General features: G+C 56.3%; 1 protein-coding gene across 2 annotated transcripts in view; it reads right to left on the bottom strand.

Annotated features, from left to right (window-relative positions):
• Nucleotides 1-4025: 4025 nt before the first annotated feature.
• The window catches only part of TRIM67 (tripartite motif containing 67), a 52137-nt gene continuing 34266 nt past the window's right edge, over nucleotides 4026-21896 (bottom strand). Inside the window, exons 3-10 of one of the 2 annotated variants that reach the window (XM_004281572.3) lie at nucleotides 21666-21788; nucleotides 20440-20550; nucleotides 18860-19019; nucleotides 17213-17358; nucleotides 14246-14384; nucleotides 12867-13170; nucleotides 10965-11127; nucleotides 4026-9815 (exon numbers count right to left, since the gene is read on the bottom strand). In XM_004281572.3, coding sequence (XP_004281620.1) covers nucleotides 9750-9815; nucleotides 10965-11127; nucleotides 12867-13170; nucleotides 14246-14384; nucleotides 17213-17358; nucleotides 18860-19019; nucleotides 20440-20550; nucleotides 21666-21788 — 1212 coding nt within the window. In that variant the 3' untranslated portion in view covers nucleotides 4026-9749. The remainder of the gene's footprint in view (nucleotides 9816-10964; nucleotides 11128-12866; nucleotides 13171-14245; nucleotides 14385-17212; nucleotides 17359-18859; nucleotides 19020-20439; nucleotides 20551-21665; nucleotides 21789-21896) is intronic. The other variant, XM_033408878.2, reaches the window with a different exon arrangement.

Here is a 21896-nt window from a genome sequence, read left to right as displayed (position 1 = left end):
GTGTCTGATTTTTTTTTTTTTTTTTTTGGTGATAACCATGTTGGGCCACAACTGTCATGTGAATCTGAAGTAAAACTGAAACCGTGTAACTCAGACTGGGACTTGAACCCAGAGGCTTCCAGCTGAGGTCACACACCTGGTCTCAGGACTTCATGAAGCTCAGGGTGTTGATGTCTCATCGCAGAAAGAATTCAGCGAGAGACAAAGTGATAGATGGGGAAGAAGTGGATTTATTTAGAGACACACACTCCACAGACAGCGTGGGCCATCTCAGAAGGCGAGAGTGGCACCAGGGTCTGCGGTTGTCCGTTTTTATAGGGGTGGGTGATTTCACAGGCTAATGAGTGGTAGGAGTATTCCAGCTGTTTGGGAGAAGGGGCGGGGATTTCCAGGAACTGGGCTGCCGCCCTCTTTTTGACCCTTGTGGTCGCTCTTGGAACTGTCATGGCGCCTGTGGGTGTGTCATTTAGCTTGCTGATGTGTTACTGTGAGCGTATACTGAGGCTCAAGGTCTAGTGGAAGTCGACTCGTCCGCCATCTTGGACCCATTTGGTTCTAATCAGTTTATATCGTGTCCTCGGGCTATGTCATTCTTTCAAAGGTTGTGCCCTGCCCCCTTCCCTCGTGTTTCAAAACTATTGAGAAGAATGTTTTAATATTCTCCATCAAGGTTCACTCGAGTTTCACTTTCACTGGTGTTTTATGCATTTGCTTGTAGATATTTCATAATTTTACGGATTTGTAGATGCTAATAATTAGCTTAAAATTGCTTTTTAATTTTCTAAAAATGATTTAATGTTACTGTATCATCAGAGAACTAAGAATGTGATCATTTGTCAGTTGTTTTGTGGGAAAAGCATTTTCGATTTTCAGCCAAAGTGTATAAACTCTACTTTGTAAGAACTTGTATAAATAAAATACAACTTTTGTGGTAAAAATGACCATGACTATTAAATAACACAACACATGAGTTAAGCAAATGTTACCTCCTTCTAAGTCATCACCTGGGGTAATCATACATATATTTTAAAATAATATTGCCCTTGTTGAAAGTGTCTGGAACTTCTCAAAGCTTGTGGAACTTAAAAAAAAAAAGGTCTTCAATTTTTTTTGTTTTCAGTGCCAAAAACTGAGATCCAAGCCTAACAAATAATAAAGTTTTGGTGAAAACAGGGGGGTACTTTTCACTGCTGGCTGACTTTCTTAAGCGACTCGTACATTGACTCTGAAGGCATTGCCATTGTTCAAAACATGCTTTGAATTGAAGCAAGATTGGAAATGTTTTATTAGGTGAAAACACTGTCACTGTTTTATTTTTCAGGTTCACTTTGAAAGGCGGTGTTCGTTAGCGTGTATATTCTGGCAGTTTTTATGAGGGACTTTTTTAAAAAAAAGTTTATATTTACTTTTGGCTGTGTTGGGTCTTCGTTTCTGTGCGAGGGCTTTCTCTAGTTGCGGCAAGCAGGGGGCCACTCTTCATCGTGGTGCGCGGGCCTCTCACTATCGCGGCCTCTCTTGTTGCGGAGCACAGGCTCCAGACGCACAGGCTCAGTAGTTGTGGCTCACAGGCCTAGTTGCTCCGCGGCATGTGGGATCTTCCCGGACCGGGGCTCGAACCCGTGTCCCCTGCATCGGCAGGCGGATTCTTAACCACTGTGCCACCAGGGAAGCCCAAGAGGGACTTTTTAAGAAGGTGTAGAAGATCCTAAATATGGCAGAAGCCCTAGGAAAAATCTCAGGAGCTGGAAATAACCTAGTGGAGTGGGCACCGGCCCAGTTTAACGCCCCCTCTTTATCTGCAGGGAGCCGGGATACCTCACCTCACCGCCCATGAGCTTCAGTGGCTCAGATAACTGAGCACTTGGCCCGACTCGGGAGCAGAGCCCCAGGCTAGTCAATTCTGGAAAAGCATGCAAATTCCTAGTATAAATTGCTTTCCTTGTTTTTGTTTCACCTCTTAAATATTTACAGAGCAGTTTTGTGACCACGGGGTGCTCTGGAAGAACTCAGAGGTCTAGAGGCTACAAGCAACCTGCACGGTAAGGACTGATGATCACACATAAGACTGTGCTTTTATCTCCCTGTTGGTGAGGCTCCTTCCAGCAAGGTTAGCAGCAGAGAGAAGTGACAATGGAAAACGGTTCTCCGTGGAAGACAAGGGTCGTCTGGCAGCAGCCACAGAGGGAGGAGCCCTGGCCTGGGTGCGCTGGGTAAGAGCTTCCTCGCGCACGGTCTCTTCCATACTCACCGCCCTCCCCCCGTCGCAGAGCGTCTCCCCGGTCGTGGGCACATCGCGTGGATCGGTCCTGGTGCCACACGACACTCCCGCCTGCCCTTGCTCCCGGTGACCCGCTTAGGGAACTCAAGGTTCCCGTCCCCAAAACTCTTGGCCTTGTGGACCTAGCGCCCCTACTTTGCAAAGAGGGAAGCAGAGAGCACAGCTGTGTCCCACTGAAACCGAGGCTGTTGCCTACACGAGAAGACACCACCCCACAGGGGTGATTGAGCCTGACCAGCAAGAGCCGGTGGGGCTGCCGGCACCCAGGGGCCAGGGAGGGGTCTGTCTGCGCCCAGGTGGTCACCCATGTGTCTCTCGTACTCCCTGTCCCCAGTGTGGGTGGCAAACACACAAGTGCCGGAACCCTGGACTGCGAAGGGTCCAGGGGCCCGCAGGAGATGAGGGTCTGAATCAGGTGCTGGGTGACGGCGGAGGGAGTCTAGGGTAAGGAGGAAAGGGCGCTAATGGTGAGTGTCTGGGCAGCGCCAGGCCCAGCGAGCCTTCCTCGGCCCAGCTCCCCTCTCTGGGACTCTGGAAGAGCTTCTCCCCAAACCTCAGGGAGGCACAGATGTGTGGCACAGGGGGGTGGACCGGTGGGCCCTGCGATGTCCCTTGCAGATCCCCCATCAGGAATAAGGACTTGGTCCCTCTGCTGCTGAGAGTGCGGTCAGCGCTCTTCGGGGACTGCCTGCCCCCTTCCCGTGCTGGCCACAGGCAGTGATGATCGACCTGAGGGTATTATTTTTTCTTATTTTTAAATATTTTTTATTTATTTGGCTGCACGGGGTCTTAGTTGCGGCATGCAGACTCCTAGTTACGGCATGCATGTGGGATCTAGTTCCCCGACCAGGGATTGAACCGGGCTCCCCTGCATTGGGAGCGCAGAGTCCTAGCCACTGGGCCACCAGGGAAGTCCTGATGTGAGGGGCTTGTCATCCCAGCTCTGAACGACTCCAGTTGTGTGAGGCCCTCGCTGAGTCTCCCTTGGCCTGATTCTGCTTCCTTCTCTTTGTGTTGATGCCAAGAGCTCTCTCTAAGGGGCGTCCTGCCCTCCGCTCTCAGAGTCTGCAACTGCCCCCGACCCTGCTGAACCACTCGGTGGTCTGGCAGGTGACTGAGGGCTGAGGCCAGGTCCTGGGCTGGGGGGGCACTGAGCTCTCTCTCAGGGGCGTCCTGCCCTCCGCTCTCAGAGTCTGCGACTGCCCCCGACCCTGCTGAAGCACTCGGTGGTCTGGCAGGTGGCTGAGGGCTGAGGCCAGGTCCTAGGCTGGGGGGGGGCACTGGAGATGGCTGCTCTTGGGGAGCGTAATTTGAGGGAAGTGAAGGCGGCACAGAGTTTGCAGTCAGACACCAGGCTCGGTCTGGGTGAAGGGGCCGGTCAGTCTCCTTCATGCTCCCAGGTCACTTAGGACGTTTCCCCCAAGTCTTCCTTCCACTGGAACCCATGATCGATTTTTCATATGTGAATTTATCTTTAACCATATGTTAACTGTTATCAATTTCCAGCCTTATTACCTCTTGCAAAAATGACTTCCATGGACTGCTTGAGATGGTACCTTATAGAAGAGAGTCAAATGTGATCCCTTCACGATTTCCCGGGCGCACGCGGCAGAAGCACATTGACCTTGGGGTCCCCCTACCCCGCCCCACAGTCTCTGCCCCATCCAGCTGGCACTTAGGCCGCTTTGGAGAGAGGCAGACCTTGCCGCTAAGCAGTAATCACAGACCATACCTTGTCTTTCAGCTGTTGGCAGTGTCAAAAGAATTTATTTCAAATCTGCTTACGACTGCGGTAAAACTCAGGTTTTCCAAAAGGCAATACACGAAGTTCAGCCAACCCCCAAGGACCAGAAGACACAGTGTCTGCAATTCAAAAATACAAACGCTTGGGATACCAATACAAAAATTAGAAAAAAGTTGCCTACCTCCCCCCACTTCCCCCCTCCGTGCTTCCAGTGGAACGTGAACACCGACGGGACCAAGAGCTGCCGCCAAATGCCGACAGCTCCCAACAGAAAGCGGGTGCGGTGGGGGAGGGGGGGGAGGGAGAGAGCGGGGCAAAGACAGACAGGAAGACGCAGGTTCTGTCGACAGCCGAAACAAGGACACAACGCTTTCTGTTACTCTTAAAATTCCTTTGCCAACGTTAGACACACATCTCTCATGCTTGATACAACAGCTTAGTGTGAAAGCAGCAATTCTACATCATGCATTTCACGTTTTCTGCCTTGCTCACTCTGCACTTCCAGTTGGTGCTGAGCAACCCCGGGGTCTGGGCCGTCGGGCCACCAGGTGAGGAGTCGGAAAGGCCCTCCCCAGGCTGCAGCCTCCCCCAGGAAGCATCCGCCACGCTCCTGCGTCCACAGCCACAAGCAGTCACTTTTCCACACCTGAAGCCTGTCTTGGACTCTCCTCAGAGGCTTCCTGAGGGCCTGGCCTGGGGACCAGCGCCCACCTTGCTGGCCCGAGAGTCCCCTGGGTCTCCCGGGACCCGGGCAGGCAGCCCCCGCCCTGTGGGAGCCGTGCCCTTTGAGAGAAGGCGATGCCTCCCGCGGCGTAGAGATTTGCCTGGACTCTCAGCTCCCACCTCCTGACTCAAGTCGGCATGGTTCATCGCGAAAGCCAGGAGCCCCCCCTTACCAGGTAGTGCAAGTGAGTCCCAGCCTGTGATGACAGCAGCCCCTCTGCCTAACCCGCCTTCCACACTTAGACACTGGTTTTCAAAGCCGCTCCCTCTGCTGAGATCTTTGGAAACAGAGGAGACACATCATCGGCTGGGAGATCCCTTAGATACCAGAACTAAGATAACCAAGGAGGCAGGAAGGCGGTCACTCTCCTTCCATGTTTCAAGGGGGTTTCTGCCTGCAGACGCCTTTGGGAACACTGACGCGTAGCCTGCTGACGGCTCTTCTGCTCTGACGGTGGGAACAGCTGCTGTGTTGCCCTCTTTGCTCACGTGAAGCCGGTTTTGCCCCCTCGCGGCCAGGCAGCTGTGTAGTCAGCACGTGCTCCTGGTCGCAAGAGGCTTGGATGGAAGACACTGGTCAGAGAAAGCTTGGGAAAGTCGCCGCACGTCCTCTCAATGTGAGCTGTTAGCCTGGACCTCCACAGATGAAATGCGCCACTTTCTTCTCTAAGGAGCGTTATCCTGTGTTCCTCACAGCACACCAGACGAGGTAGGTTAGTGTGGCCGCTCCCACGTTCAGGCGGGGAGACTGAGGCACGGAAACACTGAAGAGATTTGGCCGCACAGGTACCAGGTTCAAGGAGAGGCGTTTCTGGGGGCTGAGCCTGGTCTCCTGCCCCAAACCTACTCTTCACTGTCTTACAGTCCATTTAAAGTTAAAGCCGTGGACCAAGGAACGTGACCAATGAATAGCTCCTGGCTCACTTGCAAAAGAAAAGCCGAGATTTCCCAGGATCCGCTGAGGCCTTGAATAGCTTTTTGATGATACCTGATTAGATTTCTTTGACCAGCTGAAGGCCACACCCCTCCGAAGAAGTTCCTGTTGCTTCCAGTCAAAAGTGGAAGACAAAAAGTGGGCAGGCAAAAACACGGGTAAGGAGTTTTGCTTTCTAGGAATGGGGGTGGGTTGGGGACATTTGGGGAGTACAGAGTGAGACCTGACGGATTGGCTTCTGTGAGAGGCTCCCCTCCTTTTACCGACCTGCCCCATCTGGCAGGACACTGCAGACCTGGGAAAGCCTGCTCGTGGGTGTCAAGATGAAGCCCGCAGCCTCGCGGTACAGGCTTTCCGGGGACCACAGCGTGGACGCCTCACGCATCACTGTACGTATGGACACGTGACAGACTGCCAGCATAACCCGGTGGTTCTCAGCCAGGGAGTCTGCAGACACTTCTACCTGTCACAACTAATTTGGGGCGCTACTGGCATCTAGTGAGTCAGGGACGCTTCTCAACGTCCTGTAGTGCACAGGGCAGGATCCCACAACAGAGGAATATCCCTCCCGCTCTCGCCCACCGTGCCGAATGTCAGTAGTGCTGAGGCTGAGAACTCCTGGCATCGCCCAGGGTCTCGTGATAGTGTTTTTCAGCATTCACAGGCTGAGTGCCCTGGGGCTGTATCCACCCTCCGGACCTCACAGCCAGCAGGCGCCCTGGGGCCAGCGGCAGCTTCCTGTACAACCCGCCTTCTCAGGGGACCAAGCCTTTCAGTTGCAACTAGAATTAAGGCTTAAAAGCAAATATCCCTGGAAGAAGTACACATAGATCCTGCATCCTGGTCCTTTCCTGAGAGTGCTCTGGTAGGCAGAGGGCAGGGGCACCAGAGACGGGGCAGTCCTGGGCGCTAAGAGCAAGGAGGATGGGCCTGTCCCCATGGCTCTCTGAACCCCTGTTCTGCCCAGGCTTGCGCTGTACGCATGACCCTCCCCAGTGTCGGTGGGCCACAGGGCGCCTGAGGTTGCTGTCGAAACTACAGATACGTACGTATAGGGCTGAAGACTCAGCCTATAACTATCTACAGTTTTATAGTTTTTAGGTGAGTCCCTTTGTGGGTCAGGATGACTGATGCCCACTTTAATTGGAATCGTTATTTTCCCAAACAGGACAGAGGGGGAAGCCGGGCTGTGTGTAATGTCTTACCTTGCTTTGAATTAGGAGCTAGGATGCTATGCAGTGAAATGCTATTGGACAATTTTTAAAGAGATTAATTCTAAAAGGAAAGGCATACACTTGGACCAAACTGGCTCACTAGCAAAGAACAAACTGCAGAACTACGTTGCTTGGGGGGGGGGGGTTATTTACAATATAAGGGAACTTGACACAGTAAATTACTTTGAATTCCTTTCTCACCGAAACTGCTTGATAGACGAATACCAAGTTATCCGTCAGCCAGCCCGACCAAAGCATCATCTTGATATCGTTTTTTATGTACAAACATGTCACCGCATTGTAAAGGAACAGGGAATTCGATGGCAGATGAGAAGCCCGTGACCTGTCGCTTCTACTCTGAATCCCAGGCTTCTCGAGAGGGTGACCCAAGGCCATGAGTTGTTGACGAGTCCCTTGTTCAGTCTGCTGGTTCCTCAAGAACACGGGTGTGCCGCATGGACCTGCCTTCTCCCCGAGGTCCGTTCTGGTTCCTAGAAGGTGTTTTGTGCTGAGGACAGGAGAGGTGGCTGTAGGACAGCCTGATGCGGTCCCCAGTATCTGCCGTATTGCTTCTGGGCCCCTGGAGGAGTTGGGAAAGGCACGTGCTCACCGGCTCCCCACTCACAGCCCCTCTGGCCGCCGCGGCCGTGGGGAGAGAGTCCCGGTGGCTTCTCTCTGAGCCGCAGGTCATGTTCTCCCTAAAGAGGCTTCCCTTCTCCCTTTCCCATCTCCCTCTGACCGAGGTGCTGGCTTTCCGAAGGCTGGTACCAAGTCCAGGCTGATGCCCAGGAGCTCCTCCCCGAAGACTCAGGGCCAGGGCCGCATGGTCACACGGCTTCCATGATCCTGGGAGCTCCCCAGCCTTTCACCCAGACTCCACCGAAAAGAGCCAATTCCACCGGCCCGGCCCGCCTCGGGACCGACAAGCTCATCTTTCCCAAAAGACACATCCCAAAGCCGACCTCTGGCCCTGCCGGCCACGGCTCCCTTGGCCCCGGGAAGGCTGTGCCTCCTCTGGTTCCTCCAACCTTCAGGAACCTTCCATACCCTCCAAGCCGAGGCTGCCGTGGCCGTGGCCCAGGAGTGAGACGGAAGGGCAGTGGAAGCGGAGACGGGGCAGGCGGCCGGGGCGCCGGGCCATGCGCATCACCTGCTGGGCTCTGGCCGGGGCTTCGGGGCGGGATGCAGGAGTGCCCTGGGAGCCACCCGCCGGACGACGAGGACGGGGCAAGACCTCGACTCCACCGAGCAGGTGGTTGCCAGGGCCTGGGCGGCGGGGGCTTGAACACAGCACCAGGCGGCTCCTGCAGACGCGGGGCAGCCGGCCTCGCAGGCCACCCCCCATCTGGGAGCGGGAGCTTGAGGTAGGATTGTCGGATCTGCTGAATAGAGGGTAGGATTTGCACAGCACTGGCCGGGCTGACTCAGAAAGCAAGTGCAGCGTCTAAACTAGCAGGTAGAAGTGAGTGAACTGAGTAAACACAGTTGGTGCCGGTTTCCGGGCTAAGTTTTATAAAAATCCAATCCAGCAAATAGACAAGTTACCCCTCGACCTCAAAAGAATGCTTGATAAAATATATTCTTTCAAAAAGGAGAGAGAACGGCGTACTACCAGTTGGAGATGGAGGCGGTGGAGGTCAAGGAAGAAGAGACCCGGGAGGAGGGGGAGGGGCTCCGGGGCCAGGACGGCGGCCGGCTCCGGGCTCAGACCCTGCAGCGGGCTGCGGACTCAAGGGAGGTTAGTGTTCCCAGCAGGCAGGGGAGGGCTCACCCCAGAGCCCCGCCATGGCCACGTGGACTCCGCACACCCGGGCTGGCGGGCAGGCAGGGAGACCAGGAACATGACGTCATCTGTTTCCTGCCTCCTGCAGAGTCCTGCCCACCCCGTCAGGGCAGAGCCTCCCCTGCTATCGGGGCCACCTTTTGCTCTCATGATGCGTTCACGTTGACAGTAGATGGTCTCAAAGTGAAGGTGGACTGAGTATAAGAGACTTCCCCAGGGACTCCCATCTCATACGCTCATGAGTCTGAGAGCCTCCGAGCTCGGAAGAGTTAACAGGTTTGCAGCGAACGTCGTGGGAAGCCAGCTCCCGAAAAATCCATCACCAGGTGGAGACTCTTCACATAGTGATTCAGATTCCAGTGTTTTCTTTTGTGTTTAAGAACTGAGTGAATTGTAGCAGACTGGTGTGTGTGTGTGTGTGTGTGTAAGAGAGAGAGGTTGGTGGACTAATGAAGGACCTAAGGAAACTATTTTAAAAAGTTCTCAACAGTTCAACAAGAGCGGCAAAGATCATGATGAATGATTAACATCCCTCTCTATCCATCCTGGATTAGGTCTGCAAGTGGCATAACGTACTGAAGACTCCAGAACCGAAAAGCTAAAGGATAACAACGTTTCCTGGCAGAGATGGGAACCTGCATCCTTGGTTCTCTGAAGGAGCGGAGTCCAGCAAAGACTTGACACTGAGGCCACGAGATTCCCGAGCGCCTCCCGCCGCCTCCTGCTCTCAGGATTCACGTCTCAGAGCCTGCTCTCCTCTTGCCCCCCAAAAGACAAGCTTCTAAATCGGAAGGCAGGAAACAAAATGAAACCCCGAACACTTCCTTGCTCCCTTGAGAAAGGTCCCTCTTCGTATTTGTAACGGCCGGTGGAACGAGGGGAAACACACTCCCGTGTTCACCACTGACTGGGGCCTCCGTGCGCACAGCCTGCAGATCGTTCTCCGTCCCCCAAAGAAAGCGGGTCTCTGAGATGCTCCGTGGCTGCTGGGCTGCACCCAGGATGTGGCTGTGCTGCCCTCGGGGTTATGTGAGTGCAGTGAGGGGCAGCCGTGCAGAGCAGGGCCTGGGAGGCTAGTTGCCCGGCACCTTTGGCCGCCCCAGGTTGGTTGGCACTTCCAATCCCGTGTGCAGGGTGACCTGGAAAAGAAGATGCGGTGAGCGAGGGCAGGAGCTGCCGCCCGTGAACCCTGAGCGCAGACAGCTCAGCAGCTGTGCCGCCCTCTGCCCCGGGATCCCCACGGGCAGCAGCCCGCCTCCTCTGTGTTGTGGAGTCAGCTGTTTATCAGGCTCGTCCTCACTGACATCGGGCCCGGGAGCCTGCCCCAGGAGCTGGTCGTTGCCTCTTTCACGCCGCCCCCGCTGCCAGGAGCCCCGGCAAGGCTGATGCTCTCTTACAGTCGGGGGACTGGGGCTCCGGGTTTACATGCGTTTCTGCTTTCTCTCCATGGCCCTCTTTCCTCTCCTACATCTGTTCTATGAACCCTGTGGAAGAACAGCCCATATTTCAGGCTGCCTCAAAGCCCTTTTGCAAGGACTGGAGGTACAAATCAATCAGTAGGTGACAATATTCAGGGTCAGTGGGCACCGCGAAGCAGGCCTCTGCCCCCCACCCCACATACCTCCCGGGGGGAGGAGCAGTGTGCCGGGAACAAAGGCTGGCACCCTGCTCCGCGCTGCTCTCCAAGCTTCCCTCACCCCCTCACCGGGCTCCCATTTTGCCTCTGGGTGTGTCGGGCCTCCTGGGCCGGCGGTACTCCCGTAGCCCCCAGGACTGGGCTTGGCCCTGAGGAGCTGCCTGCTTCACGCAGAAGCCAGAGGGACAGGGAGGGTGAGAGGGAACCCCTAGGAGAGGTCCCGCCTCAGTTCGGTCTCTCCTATCGGGGGAAAGCCACGTGGAGGCCCGGCACACCCCGGGCCATCGGGGCCCACGCCGGGCAGGGGCACCGACCTTCCTCTCCCCCAGAACATGGAAGCAGGACTTGCCTCCCTCCTCCACCCTCCCTGGCCCTCTCCACCCTGCCTGTCACCAGCCCCCTCCACACCCCGCCCCGAAGCCGCCACCTAGAGCCTCTGCTCCTTTCAAGCGGACAAGCAAGAAAACATCACGCCGGAGAGGAGCGTCTCCAGGGGATGCCCAGGTGGGCCGGTGGGTAAGTTCCCTGCCTGGACGGCACCGCGGGCGGCTTCTTTAGAGCCCCCTTTGCCCAGCGCACTTTGGAGGCCCACAGGCAGCGGGGCCGGGGCCGGGGGCAGCAGACGGGCCCTGGCCTGGAGGGTGCGCGGTACCTGCACGTTGCGGTTGAGGCTGAGGGCCGGCATGAAGACCCCGTCCACGTGGCTGAAGGCCGTAGGGCCCTGCTGCTGCCCGTTGATGAAGAAGGTCAGGGTGTGCTCGTTCAGGTCCAGTAGCACGCCCACGGTGGCCCCCTTGCACACGCCGCCTTCCGTCCTGGGAAGAGGAGCCCGGCACGTAGGTGAGGACGGGAGGATCCCCGAAAGGATGCTGTGGGTACCCTCGCCTAAAAACACAGCCCCCGCGGCGGGGCAGGGCGCTGGCCATCCCACGGTGACCCGCGGCGGGGCACAGGGCGTGCGTCGTGACGCTCCTGACACCTGCTGCGAGGCTCCATTTCGTGGTGGCTGGGATTCGCCTCCACCGGGCGGGGCCGGTCCTTAGGCGGGCAGCACCGGGGCGGGCGGGCCGAGGCCGTCGGACCGTCCCCTCCCTTGGCTGGGGCTGAGGTCGGCCGGCCTTGCCACTGGCTGCTCTGCTCGGATCACCAAACCATCCTTGTCCTTTCCTGACTGGGAATGAGCTGGTCAGCTGGAGGCTGATGGTGGGCTGGGAGCACGGGAAACGGCGAGCAGCGCTCGCTGGGAGTTTTCAGAGGGCAGGTTTCCCGGAGGGTGAGCCGGGCCCCCCAGGGCAGGAGCCCGCCGGTGGGGAAGGGAACTGGCAGCGGGCCTGTTGGTGCTGTTCAGATGCTGACCACCAGGTGGCGGTAATGACCCGCCCAAGCTGCAGCCTCCCCCGGGGTCCCCCGGCCCAGCCCCGACCGTTCCGCCCCGCCCCTGCCCCCCGGAACTGGAGCCGGCATCCTGAGTTAAACCCTGACACCGCCTCTAATGAGTCCTGTGACTTGAGCATCAACCTTACGCCCCAATCTCATAATCTGCAAAATGGCGATCACAGTCGCACTTTCCCAGGGCCCAGATGGAACCGTAGGAGCCAGGGGCTTCCCACAGCATGGGGCACAAAGAAAGCTCCGCACCTGCTCTCTCTTGTTACGCCCGTCCCAGTGTATCTGGGCGCCTGCGTGGCCTAAGCAAGTAGAGACGGAGCTGCTGGGCCCAGACTCGGCCCCTGCGCGGTCTGTGAGCAGGCCGTCCTTAGCGCCCGCGCAGGGCTGCCTCTGGAGAGACGGTCACTGCCAGTGAAAAGGCAGGTGGGAGGGTCCGATCGGCCTCCACCCCCCCCAACCCCGCCCCGAGGATCCTCGGGCAAGTCCCTGCCCCAGACCAGGACCCCTGGGGCCATTTGCAGAGCTGCAGGTGGGCCCAGAGCACCGAGAGCCCCCAGAGCTGACCTTGCCCAGCGCTGGCGTGCAGGGAGGTCGGCCTCTCGGGGCCCCTCGCCTCTGCCGCTGGGGAGAAGGCCCTCAGCAGACTGGGAAGGAAACCCCACAGCAAGCAGGCAGCTCTGAGGGTCACAACCCTCCACTTGTGGGTTCCTTCGCCAGGGCAGCCCCAGAGGGCCCGTCCCCCCAGCATGGGAGTTTCCCATGTCCATCCTGGTGACACCACTGCCGGGGCCGGGCTCAGGGTGAGGCAGTGCTGGGGGTGCCCGGGACAGAGCCACCAGCAAGGAGCACCCCAAGGGTGCCGCACCTCCCGCCGGGCTGATTCACAGCCCTGCTGGGCTGACGGGTGTGGAGGAAAGCAGAGGGGAGGGGCGGCGGAACCCAGGCGCGGGGCTCGCTGAGCGGCCTGCACACCCGCTGGCTCTGCTGTGCTCTAGACTCTGTCCGATCCCACCTCTGCGCTGCGGGCCAGCGCTCGCTTCTCCCTGGAAGCTGGACGCCAAAGTGGCCGAAAACACCGCCCGCCATTCCCGACCCCGGAACGTGGGAACAGCAGGAAGGTTCTCATCCCTAAGCCCCGCGACAGGGAGGCCGGGCGCCCACGCACCTGTTGGTGTGGGAGCTGCAGTGCATGAACCAGCTGCGGTTGCTGTCCACGTACATGGCCCAGGCCTTGTCGTCCTTGCCCAGCATCATGTCCTTGCCCACGCTGGCCCTGGCCACCCCGAAGGCGGGGTCCGGGTGGTTGTCGTAGCGGTCCACGTGCAGCTCCCAGTAATGCACGCCCTTGGAGAAGGCCGCCGTGCCCAGCACCACCCGGTCATCGTAGCTGCTGCAGGTGGCCGTCTGGTTGTCGTTGGATAAAATGATGTCCCGGTGCCCAGAGTTGGGGTCAAACGTGAACCAGGCCACTGCAAAGGAAGGGGCAAGAGGCGCAGGGTGAGTGGCAGCCTGTGACCTGGGCTCGGAGACACAGACCCACTGGCATCTCAGGAAGCGGGCACCCGGTGTCGAATGTTCTTCCCTGTGCGATTCACACACACACACACACACACACACACACACACACTCACGTTCCCTCCTCTGTGTTCATCCAAGATCCCAATCCCATGAGCCCAACCTTGCCAAGGAACACAGACAGGCCCCCAGTCTAAATGCTTTCGTGGAATCTTGGTTTCTTAGCCCCTTCTGCACGCTTCGGGCACTGTTATGAGTGAGGGGGAGTAGATATCCAGACCCCACCTCGTGGGAGGGGGATTTGAGACGCAGAGAGGTGAAGTGAGGTCACCAAAGCCCCAGAGCTCCAGGCTCCGCTTCACAGCCCGCTGGCAGGCGAGGGCCCCCGTGGGCACACAGCTGGTGAACCCATCTGGGGGGGAAAGCATCATCTGCTCCTGTCCCTGGGAGACAGTCCAGGCTGTCACGTGTTCCCCAGAGGACGTGCTGGGATAAACAATGACACCAAACACAGGGCTGGCACCGTCCTGGGACCCCTACATCATCCCTCGACGCTATGGACTCAGATGATCAAAATCCCGCGGAAAGCCGACGTGCTCGTTGCCTGAAACCTGAAAGGATGAAGCGCGGTGGGCACGCCTCATATCTGAGCTCTCGCGCTGGGTATTCGAGGGGTAAGTTCCTCCCTGGCAGCCGCGTGCCTTCTCTTCTCTGGGACCGTCCTACCCGCTCTCGGCCCCTTGGAAGTGGGAGTTTAGCCTCCCTGTGCCTCTCAACTCCTAGCTTCCCTTCCCAGCTCCAGCAAATGGGGTGAAGGAGTGTCTCTTTCCTTCGTGGCTGGGGGGCAGGGAGGTGAGGCCCATGGAGCCAAGTGAGCGGAGCAGGGGCGGGGCTGGAAGAGACAGACTCGCCTGTTTCCGCCACTCCCTCACGCTCCCTCATGAGCAGCTCACAGATTTCCCTTGTCTGTCTGCCCGTCTGTGTGGGTTGGGCCTGAATCTGTTTCCCCCGAGACACCCCAGGGCTCACCGTCGGACGTCTGCAGGACGACGGTCTTACTGTAGGGCCCGACGCCAGAGGAGTTGAAAGCCTTGACCCTGGCATTGTAGGTGCTGTTGAAGTGAAGGCCATCAATGGTGCACAGGGTCTCCTTGCCGACGTACACCTCCTGGAAGAGACCCAGACGGCTCGTCAGGCGCCTCCGTTATGTGGAAAATTTCTCTTAGCCGCACGGTGACATCAGAGTGCTAGCATCCCCGAAGAGTTATTAATAAGGAGATTTTGGACACGTGGTGGCCGAGTCTCAGGCCACGTCCAAGTTGGACACAAACTCTTCCTATTGGCTGATGGGCCCTCTCCTGCGAAGGTATGAGGTGCGGTAGCCGGGATGCTGCCCGAGACCGTCCTGCCTCCGCAGAGGAGAGGCCGGACGGACAGGACTCCGGAGCCCGGGAGTGGGGCTGCTGAAAACCCCACTTCCTTCTCGATTGGAGTAAGAGGGGATTATTGGTTTCCAGTGGGAAATTAAGTTAGAAAAAACATGGGCTAAGCATCTAAATAAAACAAAAGATATTTGAAAGGGAAGGGTCATCACACATGATGGGAAAAAGCAGATGGAGGAAGGGCGTGGCCAGGCGCAGGTGGTTCAAGTTGATTTGGCCATTTCTGGAGTAAGACGGGCGTTCCACCTCCTTCCCCGCTTCTCCCACTGCTGAGGCTGCCACCTTCCTCCTCCTTTTGGGACTCCTGGAGCTGCTTTTTTCCTGGCCTCCCCAGAGGGTGGGACATTTCTGCATCGGCTCCCAAAGGTCCTTTTCTAGAACATTTACTTTGTTTCCCGTTTACTTCACACTTACTCTGTCCTATTAACTTCCCCCAAATGCATAGCCTTACACCTCACCTATGGCATTACATCAGCTTAGTCTAAAACGTCTGCTTGATTACTTGGGGTGTTTCTCTTCATTTGTTTTTCCAAGTTACTGATAATAGTAGCTGTGTGCCAGGCACTGTATAAGGCATCTTTTCAAAAAATGTTTATTTATTTATGTTATTATTATTTTGGCTGCAGCAGGGTCTTAGTTGCGGCACGCAGGATCTTCATTGTGGCCTGCGGACTTCTTAGTTGCGGCATGCATGCAGGATCTAAGGATGGAACCCGGGACCCCTGCACTGGGAGCACGGAGTCTTACCCGCTGGACCGCCAGGAAAGTCCCTGTATAAGACATCTTAATCCTCATACAACCCTGGGACATTGCTGTTATTTTCATTATTTTATTCACAAGGATACTCAGAGAAGGTAGGCAACTTGCCCAAGATCACAGTTAATCCGTTTAGAAGCCAGCGTTCAAATCCAGGTCTGTCTGCATTTAGAGTCCACGCTTTTCCCACTATAACACGTGGTTTCTCATAAATTCTAGCCCTCGGGTGGAGCTTTTGTTAGTGGTCATGCTTCAAAGGGGAGAAGCCATCTTCAGTTCAGCCCTGTGGACTGCTTCTTTTATTTTTATTTTTTAAAGATTTATTTATTTATTTTATATTTAGTTTTGGCTGCATTGGGTCTTCGTTGCAGCGCGCGGGCTTTCTCTAGTTGTGGCGAGTGGGGGCTACTCTTCGTTGCGGTGCGCGGGCTTCTCATTGCAGTGGCTTCTCTTATTGTGGGGCACGGGCTCTAGGTGTGCGGACTTCAGTTGTTGTGGCACGTGGGCTCAGGAGTGTGGCTCGCGGGCTCTAGACGGCTTAGTTGCTCCACAGCATGTGGGATCTTCCCATTGGCAGGCGGATCCTTAACCACTGCGCCACCAGGGAAGTCCTGGCTGCTTCTTTTAATATCTCAAACAGTCTCCTCTTTCTTCCCGTTTCGAAACCATAAGCTCTCCTCCCGGTTCTGGTTAGTCAGGGAGCTCTGTCAGTTCCTAGCTCACTTGCACGACCGGAACGGCTGAGGTTCTGGACCCGGTGTATGACCCACTCTTCCTGGCCAAAGCAACCTCAGCTTCTCACTAAAGAGCCCATATCCCCAGGGACTCAATTATTCCCAAGGGAGTACTGAAATTCTTGAAATTCTTGAACTCTGAAATTCTGAACTCTGAAATTCTTGAAACAAAAACTCTGAAATTCTTGAAACAAGAAAAGACAAGACATAGGCATCAATCCAGTTGAGGGAAACAAAGAGAATAGTGACCGTTGGCAAGAGACGTTGAATGGGTGCCACTTCCCAGGAGAAGAAGTGTGAGAATTGTTATGACTACGCTGGTTTGTTAGAACGAGTCTTTATTTAGTCTCTCGGGGACAGAAAGGTGGAGCTCTCAGCAGACCCAGAGTTTGTACTCCCTGGTGTTCCTGTCAACACAACGACTGGACAGGAGCCTGAACTTCACTGTGTGCCGTCTCGCGGTAGAGATGTGTTAGGGCGCTGGCTTGGGGTGGGGAGCCGTCCAGGTTTGCTACCACGGGCCGAGACTAGAAGACACACTTGTGACTCGCTAAGCGTATTTACTGTCCACACAGATTTCATCATTTGGGACATGAACGTAGACGGTCACCCCAACCCAACAAACATTTCTCAGGTGTCTTCCCACCTTGCCAGGGGAACTAATCACTGAACTGGGCAAGGCAGGTGTGAAGGAACCTCGAGGGGGTGGAGAGAGGCTTCGTTCGGGGTGCTGGGTGGGAGGGTGCTGACCAGATACCACTGCGCTGCTGGGCCGACTGGGAAGTGGGTACCGTGGGGGACACCTTTTCGGAGCTCTACCTCGGCCTCCGACCTGTGTCAGTCTTCACAGAAAAACCATCCAGAACTTTCTGTGGCCGCCGCCTCTGCCTGCCCAGACCCAGCCCTCGGTAGAGAAGCCCCACATCCCATGAGCCCGGGCCCACTTGCTCTGCGTCCTGGGGGCCGATGCCCTCGCTGGTGGCATCAGAGCTAAGGGCAGCCCCCTGGGCTGGTGCAGAGGCTGGGACAGCGCAAGTTCCCCCCGGCAAGCAGCGGGGCCTCACCCGGAACTGGCCCCCATCTCCGTCGTCCAGCTCCAGGATGTAGCCGTCCACGGTGCTGTGGGTGAAGGGCGGCGTCCTCCAGGCCAGCGTGACGCTGTTGTTCCGGGTGCAGCACTTCTCCAGCTGCAGCAGGGGCACGGGCGGCACTGTGACGGGGACAGGTGGGCTTTAGTGCACAAACCCCTGCAGGGCACAGGGAGGCCGCGTGGACCCGGCCGCACCCCAGGAGGAAAGGTGTCCACCCTGCGTCCCTCCTGGCTGCTCGTGGGCGCAGCTCAGTGTGCTTCTCAACCCTGGACGGGGGTCCTGGGATCTGGGGCAGGGAGAGGCCTGGCAGGTGCCTCCACCCCTCTGGGTCTGGAGCCCTGAGGAAGAGCTGCCCCTTGCCCACCTGCCCACTAAGAACCACTGGTTTTGGCTCGGCCCCATGAGCAGCTGGTGAGGACTTCCAGCCCGGCCTCTGCGGACCCTCTGCACAGGGCGGCAAGCAGCTCACACCTGGGGCCCGGAAGATGCTCTCGGGGGCGGGAAGGGCAAAGTGCAAAGACCCACTGAGACCTTTGTCTGGAAGCGTTTTAAAGGCCCAGGGAACTAGATCCCGGAAGGAGAGGCCATCTTACAGTATCAGGCAGTCAACCCGTGGAATTAGGGATTTGAGTCAAGTGTATCGTAAGTTCGATTAAGGTGAGATTGGGAGGTGCAAACTGAGTATGGGAGAAAGCACAGAGATGCACAAGAGACTGGGTGTCTCTGGTTTAAAAATGGCCACGCATTTTGAAGTAAGGATTTTCCTGAGTTCACAGATTCTGTAGGTGTGGCACTCAGCCCTTGGATATATGGGTCTAAAAAAACCAAAGAGCTTCATTCCCCCTCCTGAATGTACCCTTAACGTCTCTGGAGAGGCAGGGGGACGTCACTTGCTAATTTTGTAACCTGGGGAAAGCTATGCAAACTTTGCTTAACCCTTAGCTCGTGTCCCCCGTGGGTCTCTGAACTCACCGCTACGACCCACCACCTTCTCCCGTCTGCTCTCACCTCTGACCTTCTCGCTCTTCTTGGAACACAGAACACTTATACCTGCCTCGGGGCCTTTGCACTCACCACCCCTCGGCCTTCTGGAATGTTCTTCCCTTACATCTCTTTCCTCCTCACCTCAAAATACCTCCCCCCCCACACCCATGTCTACTAATGCCCCCTTCTCAAAAGGCACCTTGTTTGTCCCACCTGCCACTATCAGTTTACATTACACTACCTGTTGTACTGAATTATCGATGTGTTGTCTATTTCTTTCTCTAACTATCAGCTCCGTCTAGTGAGGGAGTCTGTACACTTGCTCACGGCTGTGTGCTGAGCACCTGGGATGGTGCCCGGCACGTGGTAGACACTCAACAGGTGTCTCTGAATGAACAAATGATCCTCTTTCACAAACGGGAAAAGTTTGGCCCAGGCTGGGTGCTACCCACAGAGGTCACCCAGCTTGAGGGTCGCTGAGCTGGGATCTGAACCCAGGTCTGTGACTCAGGCGTCCCTCCCTCCCACTCTGGGTCACACCAGTGTCCCAAGTCTTCTGAGGGCACTAAGCTGCGCTGCAGAGTGGATGCCTCTTCCAGAAGCAGCATCACCTGAACTGGGCCAACCACGGCTCACCCCTACATTTCATCTGAATGAAGTCCAGCTGGTGGATGGCCTGCAGCAGTGGCCCGCTGTCCAAGGTCAGTTCAAACTCTGCAGACACCTTCGGCTCCAGGGCACCTTTGACCCACTGCTCTTGAGACACCTGGACACGCTTGATCAGGGCGTCCGAGATCTTAAAGGAAGCACAGAGTTTAGGGTTTCCACGTGCAAAGGGAAAATAGCGTAGCAGGGGGTAAGGAAGGTACAGGGACTTTGTGGGCGCAGGGGTCTGCGGTGGTTAAGCACGCCCACTCACGCCCTGGCAGAGATCATCTTTTAACAGCTTAGTCATGTTAAACGTAAAGAAGCACTTGCTGTTTCAGGCTAAACCCTTTTGCGAAGCAAATGATACTTTTTAAAAGAATTCTTTTACTTTATTTATTTATTTTGGCCGCACTGCGCGTCATGCGTGGTCATTCCCAACCAGGGATCAAAACCACGCCCCCTGCAGTGGAAGCGCGGAGTTCTAACCAGCAGACCGCTAGGGAAGTCCAGTACTTTTTTTTTTTTTTTGCGGTACGCGGGCCCCTCACTGCTGTGGCCTCTCTCGTTACGGAGCACAGGCTCCGGACGCGCAGGCTCAGCGGCCATGGCTCACGGGCCCAGCCGCTCCGCGGCATGTGGGATCTTCCCGGACTGGGGCACGAACCCGCGTCCCCTGCATTGGCAGGCGGACTCCCAACCACTGCGCCACCAGGGAAGCCCAGTACTTTTAAAATATACAAAAACAGTCTTCACTCTCCCTCTTTTGCTAGATCCAGCACTTTGCAAATTGAAACATACTAGTGGTTTGTCCCAGGGTCTGAAAGCAACTCGTTCATCCCCAGGAGCGTGAAGCTCCCTCCCTCCCACTGTGTTTCCTCCACGTTGTGCTGCAGCTTCTGCTCCAGACTCTCACTGCATCAAACCCACAGCTCTGTTCTCCTCTGCTGGCAAGTCCTGCTCATTCAGACATTTGCACGTGTCCCTGTAGAGCCATGACTCCATGCACCCTTGCTGGGGACCAGTCCAGGAGATTCATCATGTTCCCCAGAGACGAAGGACAGAGCTTCTGTCTGAATCACACACATGATCCCAAGAGGTGTTCGTGACCCCGAGTCAGACTGGCTGCTGGAAGGATGCCCAGCAAGGCTGCACTGGCTTTGCAGGCAGTGGTCACGTGCACAGACCTGCAGGACTCCGCACCCTGAGGGAACGGGTCATGTGGATTCTTCTGACTCACTTCGTCCTGTGCAATCTTTCCAGCTTGATTGGCAAAGACTGTCTTTTCTCATCTGTGGGGAAAATGTTGAACTGGGGTTTCAAGTCGAGGCACGAAAGCACGGCATTTCAGCCCTAGGGATTATGATGTTTGATCTCCTCATTTAAGGATGACACAGAGCCAGGGTCACAGCTAGTGAGACGCAGAGCTAAGAAGAGAACCTAGGTCTTCTGGAATCGCTGAGCACAGGAGATTCTGCTCAACTCCAAGCTGCTGGGAGGGACCTTCCTAGAACCTCGGCTAGTCTGGGGCATGGCAGTGGATTTGGAGGAACGATGCCCAGCCCGCTCACCTGCAGAAACCCGGACGGGTCGTTCTCCTTGATCACCTCCAGGCAGTACTCCATCAGCCCCGTGGACTGGCGCAGCTTCAGCGTGCAGTGATTGATCTGGTCCCAAACCATCTGCCACGAGAAGTATCCCTAGTAACTGTCTCATTGAGGAACAGCAGCCCGGCTGCAGCGGCAAGCGGCATGGGTCCCGGCTGCCTTGCACCCTCTCCTGCTGCTGCTGTGTTCCTGAGCTCCACGTACCCTCGTTATGTGGGCGGTAAATGGACCCGCTTCCCAACAAGCAGGGTCGCCACACCCCACAGAGCAACCTTCCTGAACTCTGGCTAGAGAAGCAGAGAACGTGCACCCCCTGAAACCCTCCTAGTGACCGGTGCCCCAGTCTCACGCGTTGGGTGGGAACTCAAGGGGCTCGGCTGCTTTGCATGTAAACCATGGCTCATCCCCAACACACACTCCTTCTTTCCTTGAAAGTAACATTTCCTGATTCAGTTGGGAAATGTCTGTAGAATAGGTCGAGCCCAGACAATGAGGTGAGTAGTTTCTGTCAAGGCAGGGTGTTCACGGGGCACCTGCCTGGCCCGGGGACCCAGTGCCGAGTGGGGGAAGCCTCCCCCTGCCACGGTGGCCACTGGCTGTGGTGTCCCTGCTGACCACTGCGAGCACCAGACATCAGAAAGCCCGAAGAAGGGGGAGAGCCGGAGCCTTGTCACCCGCCGTGGCCACCTCTGCTCTGCAAGATGAGAACAGGCAGTGTCCCTTCGACAGAAGACAGGGGCCGGGAGAAGATGGGAGAGAGTGGCCTTCTGACTGAAAACAGCAGGATTCAGGCATCTCCCTCCAGCTTTGGAGGGAGAGCAGGGGTGCTGATTGCTTCAGGGAAAGTGACACGAGTGTAAGTAGGTCCCAGGCCAACTTGCTCAGCCCTTCCTCTCCCCATTCATTCATTCATTCGTTCGTTCATTCATTCATTCGTTCGTTCGTTCATTCATTCATTTATTCATTCGCTCGTTCATTCATTCATTCGTTCATTCATTCATTCGTTCATTCGTTCATTCATTCATTTGTTTGTTCATTCCTTCATTCGTTCATTCATTCGTTCGTTCATTCACTCATTCATTCGTTTGTTCACTCAACTAACACTGACCCAGAGCCTACACTGCGTGCTCCCCCGAGCTCGGCTCGGAGGCCATGATGGGACCGAGGGCATCGGCCTCCCGGGGACCCACCTTCAGCTTGTTCTCCCTCTCTTTGGTAATCTTGGTAAGCAGCTTGGCTTTCTGCCGGGTTAGAGCATCAACCAGCGCGTCACACTGAGCCACCAGGCAGGCCTCGTGGTCCAGGCCGTTCTCCTGCGGGATGCACAGAGCTTTAGGGAGAAGACACTCGGAAACGTGGCCAGCACGAGAGACACAGGGGCACACCAGCAAGCTCGTCCCGGGGTGAGCTGTCCCGTTACT

Source organism: Orcinus orca, chromosome 14, assembly GCF_937001465.1.
Source record: "Orcinus orca chromosome 14, mOrcOrc1.1, whole genome shotgun sequence".
Classification (NCBI taxonomy): Eukaryota; Metazoa; Chordata; class Mammalia; order Artiodactyla; family Delphinidae; genus Orcinus; species Orcinus orca.
The sequence above is the reverse complement of the archived record's forward strand: the minus strand, read 5'-3'. Positions and strand labels throughout refer to the sequence as shown.